The sequence below is a fragment of the Periophthalmus magnuspinnatus genome, chromosome 20 (assembly GCF_009829125.3).
Source record: "Periophthalmus magnuspinnatus isolate fPerMag1 chromosome 20, fPerMag1.2.pri, whole genome shotgun sequence".
Classification (NCBI taxonomy): Eukaryota; Metazoa; Chordata; class Actinopteri; order Gobiiformes; family Gobiidae; genus Periophthalmus; species Periophthalmus magnuspinnatus.
Genome location: NC_047145.1, coordinates 5,470,235 through 5,484,197, shown reverse-complemented (window position 1 = coordinate 5,484,197; position 13,963 = coordinate 5,470,235). Strand labels below are relative to the sequence as shown.

The following is a 13,963-nucleotide window of genomic DNA, read 5'->3' as shown; positions in this document are numbered from 1 at the left end:
ACACGCAAAAACAGTCAGGAACAACGCAATGCAGCAAGAGGCGGAAATGTTTACTTTTTCATATAGTGTACTGGGGAAGTCATAATCTAATTACACAAATATTTTTAGACGTCATAGTAATAATAATATTCGGCAATAGATAAAAAAAAGACATGGTATTTCTTATACAGAGGGAATATCAGTCTGGTTACCACTCCCATCGTTAAACCACGAGCCAGAACCAAACACGATCATCCAATCAGATTTTTGGACCTTTATCCATCCATCCATTTTCTTCCACTTATCCAGGGCCGGGTTGCAGGGCCAGCAATCTGGGCAGGCACTCCCAAACTTCCCTCACCCCAGACACATCCTTCAGCTTCTCCAGTGGGACCCCAAGGCGTTCCCAGGCCAGCCGAGAAACATAGTCCCTCCAGCGTGTCCTGAGTCTTCCCCGGGGCCTCCTCTCGGTGGGACATGCCCGGAACACCTCCCTAGGACCTTTCTGGACCTTTAATATTATTTGAATGACACACAAACTAGAAACTACAAACTCTGATGTGGGTAATCAGAGGGACCACCATGTAAAGGGTCTGTTTACATAATCATAATCAGATTTTGAGTGTACATGTAACCACAGCCAGTGACGCATAAAACAAAGGAGTTCATTGGTCACTCATCAGAACATCCAGGGGGTGTGGAGAACTGTAAAGACTATCTCAGGCTTCAAAGTACCTCCTGCCCAGACGGAGGGGCACCTGCTGTGGGTGAACGACCTCAATTCTCACTTCCTGAGATTTGATCAATCACCCAGCCCTCCCCCCACCAAGCTGCCTGCTCTCCCCTCCCCGGCTGGACAATAGGGAACTCCTGCACCTCTTCACACCTCTGCCTCTGCTCTTCAGCCCACCAATACACATGGACTCACCCATCTCCCCAGCCTGCCACTGTCATTTTCTACAGCCCAGGTGAGACTGGAGCTCAAGAAGATCAGACCCAGGAAGGCAGCAGGACAAGACGGCATCAGCTCCAGGCTCCTTAAGTCCTGTGCAGATGAACTGTGCGGAGTTATGGAGCATGTCTTCAACATGAGCCTAAAGCTGAGGGTGGTACCACAACTCTGGAAGTGCCCAAGATACCACAGGCCAAGGAGCTCAGCAGCTTCAGGCCGGTGGCTCTAACATCTCCGCTCCACCGCGAGCTCAGCGATGAACCCGCTGCAGTTTGTGTACCGGCCTGGCATCAGAGTGGAGGACGCCGTCATCTACCTGCTGCACCGCTCACTGTCTCACCTGGAGAACCCCGGCGGCACTGTGAAGATTCTCTTCTTTGACTTCTCCAGTGTTTTCAACACCATCCAGCCACTGCTCCTGAGGGACAAGTTGGAGACCGCCGGGGTGGACTGTGGCCTGGCAGACTGGATCCTGGACTATCTTACAAACCGGCCCCAGTTTGTGAGAGCCAAGAACTGCGTGTCTGATCTCATGACCTGTAGTGTGGGGGCGCCCCAGGGCACTGTCCTCGTGCCCTTTCTTTTCACCCTTTACACTGCAGACTTCAGACCCAACACGGACAGCTGTGTCCTGCACAAGTTCTCTGATGACTCTGCCATCATTGGCCTCATCAAGGATGATGACGATGTGGAGTACAGAGGACTAACACAGGACTTTGTGGACTGGTGTCAGCAGAACCACCTCATCATCAATGCAGGGAAGACCAAGGAGATGGTGGTGGACTTCCGCAGACGCCACTCTACTGCCCCCTCAGTGCGCATCCAGGGAAGGGACATTGAGAGAGTGGACTCATACAAGTACCTGGGTGTTCATCTGAACAACAAACTGGACTGGACTCACAACACACATGCACTGTACAGGAAGGGCCAGAGCAGGCTCTATCTCCTGAGGAGACTCAGGTCTTTTGGAGTGAGAGGGCCACTCCTGAAGACCTTCTATGACTCTGTGGTGGCATCAGCCATCCTGTACGGTGTGGTCTGCTGGAGCAGCAGCATCACAGAGAGGGAGAGGAAGAAGCTGGACAAGGTCATCAAGAAGTCCAGCTCCATCCTGGGCTGTCCTCTGGACTCAGTGCAGGAAGTGGGGGACAGGAGGGTCCTGGCTAAGGTCATTTCTATGCTGGGCCATGAGTCTCACCCCCTGCAGGACGCTCTGTCTGTCCTGGAGAGCAGGTTCAGTGACAGACTGATTCACCCTCGCTGTGTGAAGGAGAGGTTTCGCAGGTCTTTCCTTCCTGCTGCTGTCAGACTGTACAATGAACACTGTTAACACTGAACATGTGTCATTCAAACATACCTATGTGCAATACTCAAGTCACTTTACGAAGATGTTATATTAGAGTCTATTTCTAGTTTATTTTTAAGTCTATTTTTTTTATTATTTTAAGCTATTTATCTATTATCTTGTTTTATTGCATGTACCATTTTCCTTCTGTTCTTTAACTGTGCGGTGCAATACTGGAATTTCCCCACTGTGGGACTAATAAAGGCATATCTTATCTTATTTTTAACAAAGTCACATTTCTCTCACTTCAGAGTTTAGTGTTTTGCTCATCGATTTTGGAGAAGTCCACTGTGTTTTTCAGTCCCTTGTGACATTTTTTTTTACTTCTTTGTCAGTCACCATATTGGTTTTGATTTGGGCAGACCATGGCTGTGTCTGAATGTCCACCTTAGTCCATAACTTTTCATTCACTACATAGGCTTCATCACTTCTCTAGGGTCACGTGACTCTTGCAACTGGGTGAAAAAAAGTCTAAATGCTAAGTGCTCATAAATATTCATCAGATTGTACTGGCACAAAAATATTTAATGGACTAATAATAAGCATACGAGTTTTTGTCAAGCTGCATCTCACGTAAACGGACTACATTCTTAAAATTTTTGTCTGAGATGCAGAAAAGATCTCTCTTTTAATAGCTCAAGCTAACACAACCGACTAACACTAACAACTTTACACAGCAATTGTTTATTTAACAGCAGTTTATTCATAATCAGCAATCAACAGTGTGATAAACCAGCGCTTCTGTCTGCTGTCATTCAGTTAAAGTTGTTGTTGTTTTTCCAATTCTCGCAATGCATTGTGGTCTATATTGACCCGCTGCCCACTACTTTTCAAGGTGCACTGTGGGAAACTTTGAACGCACTACTTTTTCACTCCTTGGTCTTGCGGACACCACTAAAAATGGCGTGACCCCTAAATAGTGCCCTTAGTAGGGAATAGTGTCGACATTCAAACACAGCCCATGTCTGTCCTTCCTTCCTAACCAGAAAAGTTACATAGTGCATCTTTAATTTTACCAGTATGTTAAAATACAAACGTGTTCATATGTTAAAACATCCAGCAGCTTGAAATATTACTCACAAATTCAACCACAGAAGTCCACTGAATAACTACACAGCAGTTCATCACACTTTTTTTTACAACTAGCCTAATGTTAAACCAATGGAGATTTTCAGATACTAAATATAAAAAATAAAAAATATTCATCCTCTATAATGGATGTATTCACCAGTGGCGACAGCCCCAAAAAACATTGCAGATGTCCATGGTAACAGTCTTTTTTTTCATTTCATTTCATTTTTTGTCATTCCATTCCGCGCGCTACAGTGTGGACATATAGAAGTGTGTTCCATCATTTTGCTGAGATATTTCCACAGCGTTACAGCTCCTCTCAGACTGTATATGTTTTATAGACGGAGCAGTGAAGCAGCTCAGGGTCAGACCGGCCACACCACAAATGTCACTCACATGAATGCACCAGATCTCCAACCCAGACTTCACTCAGGGAGATTATATATGAGAAATGTAGTGTTTCTTATGGACTTATGGAGACAGTATATTCACTATCAATGTCAACAGCAATACACTTTTACAGACCTATAATAGTCATAATTTTAACACTGTGCTCGTGAAAAAGAGTCTGAGTACTTTCATTTGGCTCTCCGTGTATAAAGAAAGATAAATGAATGAACAATGAATGAATGAATGAACGTGATCCATAGTAAAAGAATGTACCAACACCATCCCAAGAGCAGCTCGGGACCCCAACCTGCTGTGCATCTCCATCTCAAAGCCACTAACTACTCATTTAAAGATAGTGAGAGACCGATCTTAGCCAAAGAAACAAATGGTTTGAGAGGAGAGTTAAAGAGGCAGTTTTTGTTAGGAAAGACAATCGATCTTTGAAGAGGAATGGAGGCTTTAGACATCATCCATCTCCTATTTATAACTTCATCTTCAGACCCAAATCAAAACAAGGAAAACAATAGCGATAAAAAAGTATGCCAATACGTGTGAGATCACCCATTAGGGGATTGAATGATTACGCTAAGTATGACTCAGGTACTTAGTTCAGTAGACCAGGCCAACAAATAGAAACTAAACAAATACTTGTGTTAGTTTAAGTGTAGTTAACGCCTCCCTTCAGACAGATATAAGGCAGTGTCCACCAGCAATATGACCAGAACCGTCTTCACTCTAAAATGTTTTGTCCAGTTGACAGAATTGAATTTTTCTTTTACTACGGTGCACAATGCAACTTTTCTATTTGTGTCCATGGTGAATGCATTGCTTTATCAGGAATATTCAACAGTACGGCTGATCTAAATCTGCATCTATTTGCACGGAGACAACCCATGCAAAAAGACTTGCCTCCAGGCCAACACCCATAACAAAATAAAAGCAATATAGATAAATTGAATTCCATATGATGAAATATGGCAAAGTGATCACATCTCCATGGAAACAAGCAATTGGCAGACCCCACACCGTCGCATAGTGCATCTTTAAGTGCATTTGTGTAAGACAATCACACTTATCCAGTTAAATACAAAATTAATTTAATTATGTGGACTTATGTGTGTTGTGTCATGTTTCTAATCTTTAGTTAAGTTTTTATTTATTGATTGCACAACTTATACACGCACTTATTTGCTTATTAGTGGTTTTCAGATTGTAAAATGTGATGTCATACTCCCAGATGGGGTCAGGAGCCAGATTCCCCTATTGACTACATTGTATTTTAATAAGTAATATCTATAAGGTAAATTCATAATTGCTGAACCTGATAATTTTAGTGACTAGACCCAAGAAATCACCATATTATTACACATCTGTATTTTAACAATATTAATTTTACCTGACCCCATCTCTGCTAAATATTATTGACCTATACAATGTAGTAATGTCATCTGAAACCTAGCAATATTTTTGTTTGTATTTCTGTTTTTGTAAGTGTATTCTGAGAAGAATACATTTACAAGAATATATTTATTTTGCAGACTGTTAGCTTTATCTACCTCACATTTTTTTCTATGAATGAATGTGACATAATATTAACTGATACAGTAAAGATAGTGCGAGGAGGACTCAATATTGCAAATGCGCCTAAGTCAATAGAACATGTCCTCCTGGTTATTCCAGATATGGATTTGAATCTTGAGCATTCCCATATTATTCCAACAGTGTTTTACCGACCTGCGAGAGACAAGAGCAACATCTCATGGATTTTATGTCAGGTGAAATTAAGTAGTAACCCGGTGTCCCTCACAGCCGTGTACATTTTATGCGGTCAGACTAAACCAGGCGAGCAATTGAGAATAAAACTGACCCATGACGTGCACCAGTAACAATATATAGTGAATAGGTTAATAAAAGAAGACTAAACTGTGGTTACAAGGTCGATACTTAAACCAGGACTAAGATAAGATTAAAGGACACATTATGCAAAATTGGCTTTTTCAGACAACATTGTTCCCATCAAAAACATACCTGAAGTTGCATTTTGCTTAATTAATATTGTTAGCCCTGGCACGATAATTTGATGAATCCTGCGTAGTAAGTCCACAAATAATACTGAGATTTGAATTTCCTAGGATTGTTACGTCACAGGTAAATGTCCCAGTCCGGGGTTCTGCTGTACTCATTCTAAGCATATCAGTATGCTTCTGCTAGCATATCAGAAAACCTTAATAATGTGACCAATCCCCAGTTTCCAGTACAGGGAGTATAGCTGTAGAAACAAGGTGTCTATTGCCTGAAGATATGCATTATTTTAAATTCTAGAACATGAGCTGGCAAAGCAAAGGCACTCAAGAGCATTTTAAAGGGCCAATAACACACAATGCAAAATATTTGTAATTTAAGGGCAAGACACTTCTCCACTTCTCCCAGCTTGCTTATGTGTTAAGTATCTTACCACCAAAAAATATAGGTAGTAAATGAAAAATACAGAAAATTGTAATGCAAATATCTGCTAGTTGTTGTCATTAGCTTTATCATGTAGGCCAAACAGAGCTCTGACAGTTGTGAATCATTGGGATGCTCAGTATGCATAAGGTAAGTGAGGAATTCTGCAAACTGTTTAAAATGAAATACTTCTGTTTTTTACATTATTAAGATGGTACCGGTACATCCATCCATCCATCCATTTTCTTCCGCTTATCCGGGGCCGGGTCGCGGGGGCAGCAGTCTAAGCAGGGACTCCCAGGCTTCCCTCACCCCGGACACGTCCTCCAGCTCCTCCGGTGGGACCCCAAGGCGTTCCCAGGCCAGCCGAGAGACATAGTCCCTCCAGCGTGTCCTGGGTCTTCCCCGGGGCCAGCTGAGGTGGCTCGGGCATCTGCTCAGGATGCCTCCTGGACGCCTCCCTAGGGAGGTGTTCTGGGCATGTCCCACCGGGAGGAGGCCCCGGGGTACCGGTACAGCACTTGTAAATACCTGAGCATCTCCACCAATCACATACAGCTTTGTGCAAACTATATGAAAAACAATCTAACATCTACTTTGGAGTGTCTGCAAACTTAGCACCAGGGCTCAGAGGAGTAATTTACTTAATTATAAAGTGCAAATAGAGCTGAGACCGGATTCACAAATTTAATTTACAGGTTGAACCAAGCTTTTAGCACCTTTAATAGAGGTTACGCAGATGACATCAGTCATTGGAACTTTGTTATTGAGTGGCAAAGGTATATGATGTCAATAGTGAGTAATGACATTTTCTTCTGCAAAAGCTCAAAACATCCATCCATCCATTTTCTCCCGCTTATCCGGAGCCAGCTCGTGGGGGCAGCAGTCTAAACAGGAACTCCCAGACTTCCTTCACTCCAAACACGTCCTCCAGCTCATCCGGTAGGATCCCAAGAAGTTCCCAGGCCAGCCCACAGACAGTCCCTCCAACATGTCCTGGGCTTTCCCCAGGGCTTTCTCCCGGTGGGACATGCCCTGAACACCTCCCCAGGGAGGCATCCAGGAGGCATCCTGAACAGATGTCTGAGCCACCTCAGCTGGCTCCTCTCAACATGGAGGAGCAGTGGCTCTACTCCAAGCTCCTCCCTTGTGACTGAGCTCCTCACCCTATCTCTAATGGAGCGCCCAGCCACCCTACAGAGGAAACCCATTTTGGCCACTTGTGTCCACGATCTTGTCCTTTTGGTCATCACCCAAAGCTCATGACCATAGGTGAGGGTAGGAATGTAGATTGACTGGGAAATCGAGAGTTTTGCCTTTCAGCTCAGCTCCTTTTTTACCACAACGGACCAATACAGCGACAGCATCACTGCAGACGCTGCACCGATCCGCCTGTCAATCTCAAGCTCCATCCTTCCCTCACTTCTGAACAAGACCCTGAGATACTTGAACTCCTCCACCTGAGGCAAAGGCTCTCCACCCACCCGGAGAGAGCAAACCACCTTTTTCCGGTCGAGAACCATGGTCTCGGATTTGGAGGAGCTGATTCTCATCCCAACTGCCTGCTGCAGGTCCTGGCTCGAAGAAGCCATCAGGACAACATCATCTGCAAACAGCAGAGATGAAATCCTGTGGTTCCCAAACCAGACCCCCTCCGGCCCCTGGCTGCACCTAGAAATTCTGTCCATAAAAACAATTAACAGAACTGGTGACAAAGGGCAGCCCTGGAGGAGTCCAACATGCACTGGGAACAGGTCTGACTTACTGCTGGCAATGCGAACACAGCTCCTGCTAAGGGACCGAACAGCCCTTTGCAAAGGCTGTACTCCCGGAGCAGCCCCCAAAGGACACCATGAGGGACACGGTCGAATGCCTTCTCTAGATTCACACAACACATTTGCACTGGTTGGGCAAACTCGCATGAGCCTTCGAGGACCCGATGGAGAGTATAGAGCTGGTCAAGTGTGCCACGACCGAGACGAAAACCACATCTGAGGTTCAACTATCGGTCAGATTCTCCTCTCCAGTACCTTGGAATAGACCTTAGTCCGCCTCCTGATTTCAAGTCTCTGCTTCCTTCTCGGAAGACGTGATGGTTGGATTGAGGAGATCCTCAAAATATTCCTTTCACTGTCCGACAACATCCTCAGTCAAGGTCAGCAGGTCTCTGCCTGTGCAGTAAAGAGTGTTGGTGAAGCACTGCTTCCCCCTCTTGAGGCATCAGATGATTTGCCAGAATTTCGTTGAGGCCGTCGATAGTCCTCCTCCAGGAAATATGTTTTTTTTTTCGTTTTTTTTTTTTTTACTGTTGAAATGTATGGAAACTGTAATATGTGTTTCATAGTTTCATTGACGAGTCTTGTGTTACCTTAGTTAAACTAAACTAATACTGATATAAGCCAATGTAACGTTTTTGCTTTCTTACGCATTTTTACCTACTCCGTGAAAGATAAAATAAATAAAAAGCACCTAACAGAAATTTCAAATTTGGTCATAAATTTCGACAAACTTGGTGACAAACTCCATCTTCCAATTTTCCCAAGTAATTCCAAAACTTCCTTTATAAATCTGCGCCTCCACTCCCTCGCACTCTCACTCCACACATGTCATCCCAATACAAAACTAATCAAGACTAATGCGTTCATTTAACCCACGATGATAATGTTATTAAAATGCAAATTGTTAATTCATTATAATTGGTTTGCCTCAGTTACAATCCATCAACATCAACAACTACCAATGTGACCTAAATGTGTTCTATCTCTTCTTCATTCAAATAAACTAAAATGTCCCTGTATCCTGATTGGTCGACTTGGTCTGTAAATGAACTGCCAACTTTAGCTGTAATTGGAAAATGCATGAGTGATTTTACACAATGGCACAAACAAAGAAGGAGTTGATTTGTTTTTTTTGTTTGTCTTTTTTTTTTTTATCAACTCTAAATGCATCATAGCACAAACCAGTAAACATCTGAAGTGGCAGTTCAAGCCAATAAACCAGTTCATAAGAAATAACACTGTGGCTTATGTGATCCCATCCCATCCATCAAAAAGTGAGCCTGACTCAACTACTCAGACTAGTACAGGATAAAGATGATGTACTCGAGGTTATCTATGTTTCAGAGTGATGAAAATGCATTGTTGCCATAGCAATTAACAATTGAAAATGTAATATAATTTCTTTTGAATGAGAAAAAGTCATCAAATATAACACTACCTTTTTTTTTTTTTTTTTTTTTTTGTAATCTTGATTAATGTGCATTGTCCCTTTTTTTAAATAAATACCTTAAAGGGCCCATATTATGCTATTTTTTCATGTCATAATGTCGTTTCCTCATCAAAAACATGGAGTTGTGTTTTGTTTCATTCACACATCTTTAAAACACAAACCCTCTATATTTAGTTAATTGGAAAACTACTGCTTCAGGACATCACAAGGTGGAACAGAGCATTTTGAGCTTTAGAAATGTAGACAGACTAATAATAAAAGATTACTCAAACGTTTGTGAATGAAACAAAACACAACGACAGATATGTTTTTGATGAGGTAACATTCTAACATGGCTTAAAGCTCACAAAAGTCAATTTTGTGTAATATAGGACCTTTAACTCTAAAGCTTAATATTTATGAGGGGGAGATGGTATGACTTTGCCTAGAATGTTCCAGAATGTTAAACATATTTACCTGCAGAAAGACAAGCTAGTGGGTGAGGCCATGTTACAGATTAGGTCTGTGGAGAAGAAAGCCTGCTCACAGAACGAATGCATGTTTCAGTGAATGCAGTGAAATAAACATATGTAATTAAATAAATGCTTGCAAGATGTATTTAATGCCTTTAAACCTATACCTTGCATTTATTATGACAGATGTTTGTACTGCAAAAGAAATCCTTTAAAAATATGTATTCTTATAGTGAGCGGGGTCGCCTCTGTTTCCTCTAGACCTGACCTGACCTCACCTCATCTGCTTGTCTCCATGGCAATAGATCCAAAATGTGTAAAATATATTGTTTTGCCATTACAACTTCATTTTTAAAGCCCACATTTATTCTTATACCCTTGGCCAACCTGAATCTTTCATATAAAACCATATCTCTGCAATGCTGCCTTCCACTGGACCCAATTTTGAACATCCAATCACTTTTATATGGTTGGATCTGGTGCCATAAAACAGATATGTCAGGTCTCTCCACATGATATTATTCAGTTGCATTGATTTGGAGAGGGTCCCTGGATAAGGCTAAAATATGATGCAATAGTGAAGATTTTAAGGTCATATTATATCCAGGAAATAGACCGTACTGCCCAGATATGTTACACCAGTGTGGAGATACAAATGTCAGGCTAACTTCAACATGCTTTCTGTTCTACACTGGAAGTGTAATGAGGAAAAGGGTAAGGGCTGTCAATGGTGTCTTTTTAAAAATGGATTTACTGGGTAAATTTTATTTTATATATCTCAAAATGTGATGGAATATACGGGAATGGGAATTAACTACGGTATTTGACAGGTTGCCCAGGGGTGAACATTCAAATAATCTACCAAAATACCTTGAAAATACCTTGAAAATCATGCATTCTTACTGTGAGCCGGGGTCACCTCTCCATAGACCTGACCTGTAATTATTCCATTACTGTAAATTAAAAAAAATGTGTTCATATCTAGCTTAATTTTTGTCCCATGCATGGCTAAATTCTAGTGCAAGGCTACTGCTACTACACTACTACTACTACTGCTACTACTACTACAACTACTGGTGTTGTTGTTACTACTGCTTTTTTACTGTTTCAGTAACAGCAGTAGTAAGAATGTTTTTCAAGGTATTTTTCAATAAAGACAGTCAAATGCTAGCTCAATGCGTTGAATGCCATACTGGAATGTTCCAGGCAAATAGCTATTCTTCAGTTCATGAACAGGCTTGGATGAGCAGCGAAATGTCTTCACTCCTACAATTTTTTGTCCAGTTGAGAGATTATATATTTTTCTTTTGTTATGGATCAGACCTGGACGACTGAGGGTTTACACAGATTGCAGGCAAATGTCTCCATGTAGACAAGCAGCCACACAGTGAATCTTGAACATTTTACCTTCCATTTATAAGATTACAGATGTTTGTGTTGCAAAAAAAAAAAAAAAAAAAAAAAAACTTGGAAAAACAGTTTGCTCTGTGAGTGGGCTCATCTTTCCGCAGATCTGAGCTGTAAGTTGGCCTAGTGGTGTCAAAGCTAAACATTCTAACAGATCTGCTTTTTCTTACTACTACTACTACTACTACTAGAACTATTACTACTATTTTGATCTATCTATCTGTGGTATATTGCAGCATTGTACACACTTATATTGATATGGATCCTCTGATTATGTCTTGAATTTCATAATTGATTTAATGTAGTACCAAATGTTGGCAGGAATTTCGGCCCATTCCTCCAGACAGAACCGGTGTAACTGAGCCAAGTCTGTAGGCCGCCTTGCTTGCACATGTCCTTTCAGGTCTGCCCCTAAACTTTCAATCAGGGCTTTGTGATGACCACTCCAAAACATTGACTTTGTTATCCTTAAGCCACTTTGTAACCACTTTGGCAGTATGCTTTGAGTCATTGTCCATTTGGAAGACCCTTTTGCACCAAAGGTTTAACTTCCTGGCTGAAGTCTTGAGATGATGCTTCAACATTTCCAAATAATGTTCTTTCTTCATGATGCCATCTATTTTTTGAAGTGCACCAACCCCTTCTGGAGCAAAACAACCCCACAACATGATGCTGCCACCCCTGTATTTCACAGTTGGGATGGGGTTCTCATATATACCCCATATATATCTCATGTATATGGTATATTGCAGCATTGTACACATTTATATTCATGTGCAGACTCAGATTATGTCTTGAATTTCATATTTTATTTTATTTAGTACCAAAACACTTCAGTACATTCTCATTTATGTATTAGACACAGTGTTCAATGTTGTTTCTTAATGATAAATTGAGGGTCTATTCACACTCTATGAAACATGGAATACATCAACACTATGACGAATCTTACACCATTTAAATGCACCAAACGTTTGCACTGTCCCAAGAAAAACAGTTCCAACCCCAAAGCAATCAATAAACACAGTGTAGCGCGTATTAAATCCCACGTGTTGATGACCTTCACTGGAGAAAACACATCGATGCGTCTTAAATGTATTTACCGTCCTCCATCTTAGTTTCGTGTTGTGTCCGAACGCGCCGCTCTCAAGTCCGAATCCTCAAGAGCCGTACAACGTTCCAGCCAAATTAATCACAGTAGTGGAGATGGTAAATTTGATCTCAAAGGACTCAAGTTTGAAAGTTCAACTCCCCAAAATCAGAAAGAGTTTTATCCGAGCCCAAATATATAAGAGAGTTTGAGGAGTTCGATATAAAGTTAGAAGGAGACGAAATGCCCCGAATAAATATAAAACTGAAAAACAAGAATGATAAGCAAAGGTTAGTTTCGGTAGTTGGTAGAAGTTTAGAAAGAAAATTCAAAATAGCAATACATTTTTTATCGAATGTATAGAACAAAACAGAGATTTTTGCAAAAACAGAAGTAGTAATTATTCACCACACTGAGTTTACAAGCATTTTTCACAACGTTTACAGACCAGTTTGCTATCACAGTAAGAACTAGCATGCTAACAGTGAATTTCCTGATTATCTGATTACCTTTTAGTTAGATACAGGCAGAACACAGCAGATTTGTTTTTGCCTCAATAGCTGCTTATAACATATATGGTCAGATTGTGTAACAAAAAAAAAAAAAAACAGATTAAAGTTTAACAGGGCTTCAGACAGAGCAGTGTCTCTAGTTAGCATCACACTCCCAGGGAATGGCATCATCATCTGCTGCAGTATCAGATATTTTGCTCAAATACATGGAAAAAAACAAAAACAATCATGTACAGGGCTTTTAAGTACAAACACTTATTTTAAATGTGACAAAAAGGCTTTTTTCTAGCTTGAAGTACAAAATGTCTATAGATCATTTTAAATAACGATAAAATATGGTTAATTCAATTTGAAATGTTACCCGTATCATTATATTTTTGCAGCGTATTTGAGTAGTGGGATGGTAAAAGGTCTATTGTTTCAGATATTGTGGTGTGGTTGGGAAAATAAAGCAGGATAATGGCCATTGTCACTAATTAGATAAAGGTCAGTGATAAACTATAGAGACTTGGGGAGGAGATTAAACCCATAATTAGTTTTAGTGCTTGTGTAGATCACCATCAACAACTGTTTCTCTATGGTCCTAACCCCTGAAGCACCCACATTAAAACATATATTCAAGATCCTAAATTATATCCAGTGTTTATGACTTTCTCAGAGGCGGGTAGTACTCGGTTACATTTACTTGAGGCGCTTTTTAAACAGGGATGGGGCCTGAGACATAATCTCTCACAGAGCTATGATTCCATCCTCAGACCCAGAACAATGAGAACAATAGCAGGGTCATTAAAGGTTGAATAGGGTAGTTTTATATTAAACTGGAGACAATATCTGTTTACAGTTTGAGTGTGGTTAGCCCCTCCCTTCAGATAGATATAAGGCAGTGTCCAGCAGTAATCTGACCAGAACTGAAAAAGCGACTTGGATGAGCAGAGAAACGTCTTCACTCCTAAAACGATTTGTCCAGTTGACAGATTTAACTTCTTCTTTTGCTATGGATCAGACCTGGACGACTGACACAGACACTTTTTACTCTTCCTTTTATTTTTATTATTATTATTTTTTTATCTTTATCTATACAGGGCGTCCCAA

The 13,963-nt window shown here is 41.1% G+C and overlaps 1 protein-coding gene across 1 annotated transcript in view; it reads left to right on the top strand.

The window, feature by feature from the left end:
• Positions 1-1,187: 1,187 nt before the first annotated feature.
• LOC117388664 (serine/threonine-protein kinase H1-like) overlaps positions 1,188-13,963 on the top strand; it is an 80,345-nt gene continuing 67,569 nt past the window's right edge. Inside the window, exon 1 of the mRNA XM_033986252.2 lies at positions 1,188-1,320. Coding sequence (XP_033842143.2) covers positions 1,188-1,320 — 133 coding nt within the window. The remainder of the gene's footprint in view (positions 1,321-13,963) is intronic.